Raw genomic sequence first — 12,405 nt, 5'->3', positions numbered from 1 at the left:
CCAGTATATATGGAAGATAGTGCTATAGAAGTGCGTGTGCATGATCTTCCCTCAAGCGTCACCGATTCATATATTCGCAAAACTATGTCCCAATACGGAGAGATTCTGCAAATCACTTGTTACCTATGACAATCAGATGGCCACATGTCAGTATTGCCAAAAAGCTGTTCACTACGGTAAGCCATGTGATAAACTGGACAACGAGACAACTACACCAAAGGACAACAGTGCTTCCAACCCAAAGCAATCCCAGTACACCTGTGACAGTCACCAACAACAGTGAAGCATCCACTTCAACGAAACCATCCAACGTATCCCCTATAGAACAAAGTGCATTAACTGCAGTGATCAACTTACCATCCAACCAACCAGCAATAGCAAACAATGTACAACAAGGCTCATCTCCAGCAACTAGCAATGAAACCAACAACAATACCATCGATGTGGCAACGGATGACGAGACGAACCACGAACGAAGTGCCCCTCAATTCTCGCAGGAGGGAAATGGAAGCTCCTCTCCCCCTAGAAAAAGGGTGAAAACGAGATCCAACTCAAAAAAAAAAATATTTAAAAAATCGGCTCAATCGGCCACGTAAAGCTTGTACGCAAATAGGCCTGAATAAAAATATCTTTTAAATAAAAAAACGTGATTAATCCACCTAGCAGTGAGATGATACCTTTTTTTATCAATCCGCATGTGTTTTTGCATGAATATTCTTCGGTGTTTAAGTTTTCATTACATTATTTTAATGACCGTCGTTTTAAGCGACAATTTGAGATTGTAATTACTCATTACTCTGTAATGTCGAAACTGGAAATACAATCGAATTTAAATCTAGAAGTGTGATAATCGATTAAACATGCCATGATATGTAAGTTCCACTTTAGAGTTTACGGTAATTTAAGGTACTTCCAGAGCCGGTATTCAGGAACCAGCATAACCCAAACCGATTCGTATGGCCATATGACGAATAAATTACAGTTTTGAGTACAACTTTGAAGCTTAATTGGATAAAATTCATTAATTTTTGTATGTATGTATAAAACTAATTAATTTTGTATATAAGTTTAATTCAATTTGAATTTTTGTTTCTGAAATTTGATTAGGCTTTTTGAGAAAACGATTGAGCTTTGAGAAACGATTTTTTACTGGAACCGGAATTCTAAAATCGGTATGGCCGAAGTCAGATAAATTCACCTGAGCAGCTGTATAGTTTACATTTGTTTCAAAATATTTGAAAATCAGTGAAGACATCTTTGAAAAATCATAGCACGAATTAAATTTGTAGGTGCCTTCTGAATCGACAACTGAATACCACTAAAACTGAAAAAAGTTCATTTTTTTTATCGATTATCCAAATCTGCTAACCCGATAAACCTGATTAATTTATGTGGAATAGACATTTTTATACTAATCACCCTGTATCCCCGAAACCGGAAGTTGGATCTGACTGAAGAGCAAGATGTTTTAAAGAATCTTGAAACTTTTCATTTGCATCTTAGATGATTCTTAGATTTCATTTGAATCTTAGATCGGTTCAGCCATCTACGAGAAGAATGAGTTACACAATTTTGATTTCGTTTCATATATCATCCTGTAGTTCCGGAACCAGAGGTCGGAACCAAACATAATTCAGGAACTTTGTTTGGGAGCATACGAATTTTCGTATGACTCTGAATTTGTAGAAAAGAAATTTTCAGAGAAAATTGAATGAAATTATTTGTCACACACGCATTTGCTGATCTCGACGAACTGATTCGAATGGTATATGGATGTTATGTTCTTCCAGCATTTATTGCTGTAAGTAGTTTGAAACAATATAATTAAAAAAAAATCTGCCATCATTTGGTTTATATATGTCATATTCGAACGATTATGTTGCCAAAAACGAGCCGTGCTTAAATCGGTCCGAGACAAATTGTCAAGAAAAAGGATGCTGTACACAGTCTTTTTGGTGCTTAGAAACAATTGTATGTAACAGAATAAAAAATCGTGTTTTCCGTTGCTCCCAAGCATTGCTTTGTCATACAGCGCTCAAAACTCCTACTGCTGGAATAGGGGGAAAAGTCGTTTACACAAAAATTTCGATATCTCCGTTAAAAATGGACGGATTTTAACAATCTATGGCTTGTTGAATAGGTATTATCGTGCGGAATCTAAGTCTGAAAACATATTCTATTTTCAAGGTCAATTGTGACAGATACTGTCAAAAAACTGAAAATTTTGACATAAAACTTCGAATAACTCAAAAAGTAAACATCCGATCTCAAAACCATTCAATAGCGTTTTGGGTGACGGGGAGACCTTTCATTTGCGACTAGTTTGATCAAAATCGGTCCAGCCATCTCTGAGATCACGACCTCTTAGTTGACAACACACATACAGACACACACACATACACACACACACAGACATTTGCTCAGTTCGTCGAGCTGAATCGATTGGTATATGTCATTCGGCCCTCCGGGCCTCGGAAAAATTTTCGAAAGTTTGAGCGAATTCTATACCTATTTTTTATATATATAAAAAAAGGTAAAAAAACGTGATTAATCCACCTAGCAGTGAGATGATACCTTTTTTTATCGATACGCATGTGTTTTTGCATGGATATTCTTAGGTGTTTTAGTTCTCATGACATTATTTTAATTATCGTCGTTTTAAACGGCAAATTGAGATTTAAATCACTCATTACCCTGTAATGCCAAAACTGCAAAACATATCGAATTTCAATCTTAGCGTGCGACAATCGATTGAACATTCCATGAGATGTCGAAGTAAGTTCCACTTTAGAGTTTTTCGTCATTATTTATGGTACTTCCAGAGCCGGTATTCAGGAATTAGCATAGCCCAAAATGATTCGAATGGCCATAAATTATTACGCCAAACAATTTACATGAAATTTATAAACTCATCATCTGTAATTCCAGAATCGGATAAAATTCACCAATTTTGTATGGGACCTTAAGTCCTGTAATATTTGTTTTTGAAGTTCGATTTGGTCTTTTTTGAGAAAATGATTGAGCTTTGAGAATCGATTCGATACTGGAACCGGAATTCTAAAATCGGTGTAGCCGAAATCAGTTAAATTCACCTGAGCAGTGTGTAGACATCTTTGAGAAATTGTAGTGCGAATTAAAATGTGGGGGTACATTCCGATTCCAAAAACGAATACCGCTCGAACTGAAATAAATTTATTTGGTAATCGACTATCCAAATCTGCAAACCCGATAAACCTGATTAATTTATGTGAAATGGACATTTTTATACTAATCACCCTCCATTTTCTAAACTAGAAGTCGGATCTGACTAAAAAGTAAGAGGTTTTATAGGATTTTAAGACCTCTCATTTGAATCATAGATGATTCTTAGATTTCATTTGAATCTTAGATCGGTTCAGCCATCTACGAGAAAAATTAATTGCATTATTTTAATTTCGTTTCACATATCATCCTGTGGTTCCGCAATCAGAAATCGGATCCAAACGTAATTCAGGAACCTTGTTTGGGAGTATACTACTTTTCATATGAATCTGAGTTTGTAGAAAACGGTTTAACCATCTCCGAGAAAATTGAGTGAAATTATTTGTCACACACGCATTTGCTGATCTCGACGAACTGAGTCGTATGGTATATGGAAGTCATGTTCTTCCAGCAATTATTTGCTGTAAATAGTTTAAATCAATATAATTATGGAATTACTTCCAACTCGATAATGCTGGTATCATCTGGTTTACATATGCTTTATTCGAAAGATTATGTTGCCAAAAATGAACCGTGCTAAAATTGGTCCTAGGCAAATTGTCATAAAAAAGGATGCTGTACACAGTCTTTTTGGTACTTAGAAACAATTATATGTAACAGTATAAAAAATCGTGTTTCATGTTGCTCCCAAGCATTGCTTTTTCATACAGCGCTCAAAATTCCTTCTACTGGAATAAGGCTTACACAAAAATATCGATATCTCCGTTAAAAATGGACGGATTTTAACAATCTATGGCTTGTTGGATAGGTATTACCGAGAGAAATCTAAGTCTGGAAACATATTCTGTTTTCAAGGTCAAATGTGACAGATACTGTCGAAAAACTGAAAATTTTGACATAAAACTTCGTATAACTCAAAAAGTAAACATCCGATCTCAAAACCATTCAATAGCGTTCTGGGTGACGGGGAGACCTTTCATTTGCGACTAGTTTGATCAAAATCGGTCCAGCCATCTCTGAGATCTCGACCTCTTAGTTGACAACACACATACAGACACACACACATACACACACACACAGACATTTGCTCAGTTCGTCGAGCTGAATCGATTGGTATATGACATTCGGCCCTCCGGGCCTCGGAAAATTTTTCGAAAGTTTGAGCGAATTCTATACCTATTTTTTATGTATATAAAAAAAGGTAAAAAGACACAGAATTCAGTTTTCAAACAATAATTACGAAACTGAATTCATTTCCAACATGCTGGCTCTGAATTCAAGGCCTGTATTCTGAAACTATATTATGAAACTGAATTTTGAAACTAAATTCTAAGCCCGAAAGTTAAAAATTTAATCCAAATGTTCCCGAATCCAGATCCCATAATAAGAAATCGAATGCGATTATTAACAATCTGTTGCTGCTGTAAGTTGAAGACGACTGCTCCTCCTGAAGGCCAATGTCCAAATGAGAGCACGACCTGAGCGTTTTAAGCTTCATGCTTCCCGTTCACCCGTCTAAAGCAATAGAAGAAATTAACGACTTTCAATTTTTTTTACATTAAATATTTTATTTACTATCCATTTTTTTGTCAACATTTATATACAGTGGCTACAATATTTTAGCGATACAGTTCATAACTTTACATCTATGGTATTATCTGCTTAGTCTATGTTTTAATTTTTTATTTCTAATGGTTTCAGTCCTACTTTACTTTTATTTCATGTTTGGATTTATATTCTTGAAATTGTATATTTTTATCTACTTAACCTAAACTAACCCAACCTAACTCTAGCTGTAAAGCTCTCTAATAATGGCATGTTCAGAAATTGAACATTTAGTTTTGAATTTATTTTGTGTGTTTTCAAATTTCTGCTCGTTTGTGTCTTTTTTTTTTTTTATTCAATATTATCATATAACTTTAAGGCACACTGCTTAAGCTCTAAGATGCCAAGGGTATTTACTAATCTTAATTACGACTAACTGAAAACTCGGGGTAGCGGATTCTGGAGAATTCAGCTTTCAGCTGGCGATCGGCAGTGGCCGATGAATTGAATATTGCATGAGGGTCTTCCATATGGCGTTGGTGAATATCCATGTTGGCCGCATTCTTCGGTCCGTGTGGGTCCGCGGGAAACACCTTCAGGCTACGAAAGCCCGGCGGGTGGCCCGCATGCTGGTTTTCGACTGGAGCGGTCTTCCGTGGACGATGATGGTGATGTTACGGAAGAGAATGAAAAAAAGTAAATATTGTGGAAACGGGGTAAAAAGGGGATGTGGGAACAAAATGTCTGAAAACGATAGAGATCTAATTAGTTGCCATCGAGATGGTGAAGAGACAGGGAAGGGGGAACGAAAAAGTTAGTGACAAAGAAGATCTTGTTAGTTCCAATGAGTCTGCCTTTTCATTGCCCGGAATGGAACAATGCGAAGGGACCCAGACTAACGTTATTGAATAAGACCGTTCAGATAAAGTTCGCAAGTGTTCCCGTATTTTCCCCAAGAAATATGGGGGATACTTTCCTGGCTTCATTTCCCGGAGAGCTTCTATTGAACTTAGACTGTCCGTGACAATGAAGTAATAGTCTTTGGGCGAGATTTCAATGATCTCGAGGGTGTACTGAATAGCAGCTAATTCTGCGACGTAAACTGAAGCCGGATCACTGAGTTTGTAAAAAGCGGTGATGTTTTGATTGAAGATGCCGAAGCCTGTGGACTTGTTGATGTTTGATCCGTCAGTATAAAACATTTTTTCACAGTTGACTGTTCTAAATTTGTTATTAAAAATATTAGGGGCAACTCGAGATCGTACGTGATCCGGAATTCCATTAATCTCTTCTTTCATGGATGTATCGAAAAACACAGTAGAGTTAGAAGTATCCAAGAAATGAGCACGGTTGGAACCAAACGAAGAAGGATTAATATTCTAAGCCATGTAATCAAAATACAAGTACATAAAACGGGTCTGAGAATTGAGCTCGACAAGTCTTTCGAAGTTTTTAATCACCATCGGATTCAAAATATCGCATCGGATAAGCAATCGATATTAGAGATCCCAGAATCGATTTTTCAACGGTAAGACGCCCGCGAGCACTTCGAGACTCATCGTATGAGTCGATTGCATGCAACCTAAGGCAATACGCAAACAACGATACTGAATTCTTTCCAGTTTAATGAAATGGGTGTTCGCGGCGGATCGGAAGCAGAAGCATCCATATTCCATTACGGACAATATCGTTGTTTGGTACAGCCTGATCAGGTCTCCTGGGTGGGCACCCCACCAAGCTCCGGTTATTGTACGAAGAAAATTGATTCTCTGCTGGCATTTTTGTTTCAGATACCTAATGTGACATCCCCAGGTGCCTTTGAAGTCGAACCAGACCCCGAGATATTTGAATGTGAAGACCTGAGCTATGTTTTCACCCCCTAGTTGAAGCTGTTCTTGAACATACAACCAGCTCAGTTTTCTCCGTAGAGAACTCGATACCCATTTGAAGAGCTCATGTCGACAAGTTGTCGAGGGTATCATGCAATGGTCCTTGGAGATCGGCTGCTTTGGGTCCTATAATAGACACAACGCTTTCGTTGGCAAGTTGTCTTAGCGTGCAAGATGTGTTGATACATTCATCAATGTTGTTTACGTAAAAGTTGTACAAGAGGAGGCTTAAGCATGAGCCCTGAGGAAGACCCATGTAACTGATTCGTATTGTCGACAAATCACCATGCTCGAAATACATGTATTTCTCGGACAATAGATTATACAAAAAGTTATTCAAAATTGGTGAAAGACCATGCCGATAAAACTTCTCAGATAGAATGTTTATGGAAACTGATTCAAAAGCCCCCTTGATGTCTAGGAAAACTGACGCCATTTGTTCTTTACGAGCAAATGCCATTTGGATTTCGGTTGAGAGCAACGCTAGACAATCGTTCGTTCCTTTTCCCCTGCGGAAGCCGAATTGTGTATCTGAAAGCAAGCCATTAGTCTCGACGAAACAGAATCATTTTTTTGAACAATTTCCGGATACAGGAAAGCATAGCAATCGGCCGATACGAATTGTGATCGAAGGCTCGTTTCCCTGGTTTTTGAATGGCAATAACTCTTACTTGTCTCTAGTCATATTATTCTCAAGAAGCCTATTGAATAAATTCAATAAGCGCCTTTTGGCAGAGTCAGGCAAATTTTTCAACAAGTTGAATTTGATTTTGTCTAACCCCGGAGCTTTATTGTTACACGATAAAAGCGCAAGTGAGAACTCGACCATCGAAAAAGGTGTTTCGTTTCTGTTAGATGAGGCGACGTGCATGATCGTCTGTTCCGGAACAGAGTCAGGACATATTTTTTTAGCGAAATCGAATATCCAGAGGTTAGAATATTCTTCGCTTTCGTTCGAGGTGTTTTTGTTGCGCATTTGTCGGGCTGTGTTCCAAAGAGTGCTCATTGATGTTTCTCTCGATAATCCGTCTACGAATCGACGCCAATAACCGCTTCATCACCTTTCTGTTGAATATCTTTACATCCTTGCTCTACCTTGAGTACAAGCATTCGATAGTTTTGATTTAATTTATTCCTAGTTACAAGTAAAATTACCTCTTTCACCGGCCCTGGTTATACATGCTTCCATACAACGAACATGCACGAAACATGACAAAGACTTCGTTTAATTTTTAAATTTTGTATCATAACTATTTGGAATTTATTTATTATAAACGAATAAGTCTATCCACATCCTTCAAACACAAATAATTAACTTAGAGTCATGGTTTTTAGTAGGCCTAAAATTTACACTTTTCTTTCTTTGCCGCGTACTATCAGCTGAATTTCGTCCAGCGTACGTCCCTTAGTCTCCGGAATGTAGCGGTATATCAACACCCAGGCTACGGCACCACAGGTAGCGAATATTGCAAATGGCAGATATGGACCCACTTCGTCCAGTGCTAGTTGGAACAATTTAGCGACTACGGAAACGATCAAAGCACTAGCCATAGCGAATGCTGCCGTAGCGTAAGCTCGTATATTTTTCGGAAATATTTCACATAGAATTGCGAACGTCACCGTCGAGAGTCCCAATCCAAAGGAAACAATGTACAGCATCAGTGAGGTGAAAGCTAACCAACCGAGATCATCGGTACCGCTAGCGTAATTGATTGCAAAGGATAAGCTACACACCGTTAATCCTATCGTGACTCCAGCGGTAGAAATTAGCAGCAAAGGGCGACGGCCCATGCGATCGACAAGCACCGCAGGAAAGAAAATCGCCACCATTTGGACGGCTCCGAGAACAACCGACATCTCTTCTGGCTTTAGATTCGTTGAAATTTTCTCAAATATGGTTTGTGCATAGCCGAGTATGGCCAACAGTCCTGTCATTTGCATGCTAAATATTATAATTGCCAGAATTCTAATGTTATTGCGATAGGCCGGAGCAAAAAGTTCCATAACCGAGCCTCGTTCTTCACTCGATGACTGAATGGAAGCCTTTAAGTCTATCAACTCATCGGAAACAGATTTTGTACGACGAAGCCAGGATAGATTTTTTTCTGCCTCCTCTTCTCTATTGGTAGCCAGCAGGTGAGCAGGAGTCTCCGGCATCCAGATGAAGCTTAAAAGAAACAATCCTGGGGCAAACAGAGAAACCCAAGCCAACGTTCTGTACTCCAAGTATGGCCCCATCGAGTACATCACCATGCAGGCAGTTTGATCCAGCACGGTAATCAGCGTTCCGGCGGTGCCTCGTATAGCGGTCGAAGCTATCTCTCCCAGATAGATGGGTGCCACTGCGTAAACTGTTCCATAGGAAATCCCGAATAAAAACCGTGCTACGTACAGAAACTCCACTCGGTTTCCAACGCCGATCAAGATCCACCCAACTACTATGGGAACGACTGTCCCCAGTAGGGCAAGCTTCCGCCCGATTTGATCTACCGTCAGAGCAGCAATTATGGGACCGAACACTGCCCCGATTGCCTGTATCGCCACTATCCATGAACCTTCGTCGGTTGTTATCGGCACCGGAGAATCGTCGGACATCAACTTCGGTAGGGCTGGCGACGACCATGCACTTGTAAAGACCACCATAAACACTGACAGGGTCGCTGTGAATACACCGAATCCTAATAACAATTCAAATTGAAACCACACGGCTAAATACCTGAAACCGCTGCCAAATACTCGTTGCGGTATGTATCCCAGTACTGATTTGCCGTCATCATGTCAAGCTATCAACTGCAATTCCGGCACTGCATAACTTTTTTTCGACATTAGGCATTTGCCAAACTAAAAATAAAAGCAATCAAAATTAGTTGATTACAGCAATCAGATCAATGAGTGTTTATAACTTTTCGATAAGCTTTCATTCTTCAAATTCACACCTTCAACGGAGATACCGAAACGTCTAAGAGTCTAATCTAACTGGACATTCACAAGACGATAAAACGTGTTCAGGATTGCACTCTGAATGGCTATCTCATTTGAAGACTCTAATTAAAGAATCCAAGCTAAAAGCAGCTGCCAGGAAGATGTTTTTTTTTCCTTCAAAGCACCAAAGTATAACCATGCGGTAAGACATTAGATTATGTTGCAAATATATTGTTGTCAACAACACATTCTTCATTTCTAGTCAAGTGTGTATCTCAGACGTAATTAAAGTACGAGATCCCACCGGCTACATCTTTACATCCGAAGCGGAAAGGATATGCGTGTGGATGGATGGGTGTTCTGTAAAGCATCGTTGAAGTGTAAAATACACGAAAAAGGTGGCGTCGTTCCGAGACTGTAGTTTAAGTTTCGCCGAGAGCCTCTTTAGAATACCAATTAGAGCTAAGCATGCTCGTGGGAACAACTGAACTTTTAGAATGGCAGGATACGGAAAACTTTACACCTGGTATTCGGCTCGTCATTCGGACTACGGGCTGGCCCCAGTAGTCGTGCAGTCCGCTTTGGAGCTGTGCCGAAGGTACTGGCAGCAGACTGTCTTCACCAGGGTATAACTTTTAATGACTAATTCTATCAGACACGAACACTAATGAAACGTGAGTTCAATAGTTTTACGATAGATGGCTGCCCTGAGAGAGAGACTTTTGCATCCGATGGCTCCGGATGTGATAAAATCATGTGAAATGATAAGATGAGCGGCCACTGCCAAAGGACCTATGATAAAGAAAGTTCGAAGAGTTGATGTGTTTTACTATGTAAATACATTGTTGCTAACCCCATGCATTAGAATTTTTCCATACTTTCGAACCGAAAACCAACGCCTTTAGTCAAAAAGCGATCAGGTTAAAAATTGTTAAATTATTTTCGGACCTTTTCTCATGACACCTCGGTCCTATTGTTTCGCTCGATGGGCTTCCTGTTTCAAACATAACCGCAACACATTGTGCGGATATCTGGTCCTAAATCAACAACACAACACCGTACCGGTATGGCCAGACTCAAAGGTTGAACCTCCACACAATTCCTTCCTTTGTTCTGTGATGTACGTCATTCTCGTCTTAATGGGAAATTCCAAGACTGCCGTTTCGTATAGTGTAACCGCTCACCATTGTTCACTGCCGGCTTATCAGGATCGACGCTTGGAAAATTTGCCTCCCGTACAGCAGTAGCAGCAGCAGCAGCACAAGCCACGAGCATAGTTCTACAGATGAGTGCTAAGGAGCGAAAATTGGCTTGCACAAAGCATTTATTTGCTTGGTTATTAAACATGGAACGACGGGAAAATAGATGCCTGGGAAAGAATTTCTGTTGAAGTGAACACTTAAATTGGGACCCTACACATTGTTTTCCATTACTAACGGGATGTTGTTTGTACTACGAAAATGCTTATTTGAACTTCGCGACCATGAAAATTATATTGGCAAGCTCATCGGGTGACCTTTTGTTTCGGATATTGTATTCTACACGGAACGACCGAATTTAGCTCTGCGCCTACTTTGTATTACTGTTTTTGAATTAGTTGATTTTAACAACAAAATCTTCCAAATTACTATGAAATTAGTTAAACTTGAGGATTTACTTTGCTGAAAAAACTCTTATTTTTAGAGAATGTGTTTAGTTGGCAAATATCCTGGACACAAACCAGCAATATCCAATCCAACACGAGATTCTCATTGACGGCTAATTTTGTTATTAAAATCAGAGAATTTGTTTCTATTTATCTATCACTTTCATTGCCGAAGGACAGTACAAAGAAAACAAAAATGAAATTGGTTTTTTTAACAAGTTTATTAACCAAAAACTCATGAGAAGTGTCAAAGCAAAACGATCCATTAAAAAGCTAAAAAGGACAGCCTTGTTGAAACTGCTTGCAAATTGTATTGATATTTTTCGCATGTGTTACAATATATATAAATTTCTAAACCGATATGTAAAACGTGATTGATCCACCTAGCAGTGAGATGATAACTTTTTTTATCAATCCGCATGTTTTGTTTGCATGAATGAATATTCATTTTTCAGTTTTCATGACATTATTCTAATGTCCGTTGTTTTAGGTGGCAATTTGAGAATTTAACCACTCTTCACTCTGTAATGTCGAAACTGCAAATCGGATCGAATTTGAATCTAAAAGTGGGACAATCGATTAAACATCCCATGATATGTCGAAGTAACTTCCACTTTAGAGTTTACGGTAATTTAAGGTACTTCCAGAGCCGGTATTCAGGAACCAGCATAACCCAAACCGATTTGTATGGTCATGAATTGACTTGACGAATAAATTACAATAGTTATGAGTCCAACATTAATGCTTTTCGGGATTGTCATTTTCCATATCGGTTTGAATTTTAAAAATTCATCATCTTGTAATTCCAGAATCGGAAGTCAGAATTGGATAAAATAATTAATTTTGTATGGGACTATAAGTTTATTTAATATTTAATTTTTGTTTCTGAAATTCGATTTGGCTTTTTTGCGAAAACTATTGAACTTTGAGAAATGATTCGATACTGAAACCGGAATTCGAAAATCGGTGTAGCCGAAGTCAGATAAATTCACATGAGTAGTTGTATAATTTACATTTGTTTCAAAATGTTTGAAAATCAGTGTAAACATCTTTGAGATATCGTAGTACGAAATAAAGTTTTGGGTGCCTTCCGAATCGAAAATTGAATATCTTTAAAACTGAAATAATTTAATTTGGTTATCGACTATCCAAATCTGCAAACCCGATAAACCTGATTAATTTATGTGAAATAGACATTTTTAT

The 12,405-nt window shown here is 38.5% G+C and overlaps 1 protein-coding gene across 1 annotated transcript; it reads right to left on the bottom strand.

Moving 5' to 3' along the window:
* Positions 1-7,932: 7,932 nt before the first annotated feature.
* Positions 7,933-9,459, bottom strand: LOC131430032 (facilitated trehalose transporter Tret1-like). Its single transcript, XM_058594643.1, has 2 exons — positions 9,352-9,459; positions 7,933-9,295 (listed from the first exon to the last, which is right to left on the bottom strand). The coding sequence occupies exons 1-2, from the start codon at positions 9,410-9,412 to the stop codon at positions 7,983-7,985; spliced, it is 1,374 nt and encodes a 457-aa protein (XP_058450626.1). The 5' UTR covers positions 9,413-9,459; the 3' UTR covers positions 7,933-7,982.
* Between the last annotated feature and the right edge of the window lie 2,946 nt (positions 9,460-12,405).

This window comes from Malaya genurostris, chromosome 2 (assembly GCF_030247185.1).
Source record: "Malaya genurostris strain Urasoe2022 chromosome 2, Malgen_1.1, whole genome shotgun sequence".
Lineage (NCBI taxonomy): Eukaryota > Metazoa > Arthropoda > Insecta > Diptera > Culicidae > Malaya > Malaya genurostris.
Note: the sequence above shows the minus strand (reverse complement) of the source record. Positions and strands in the feature narration are given on the sequence as shown.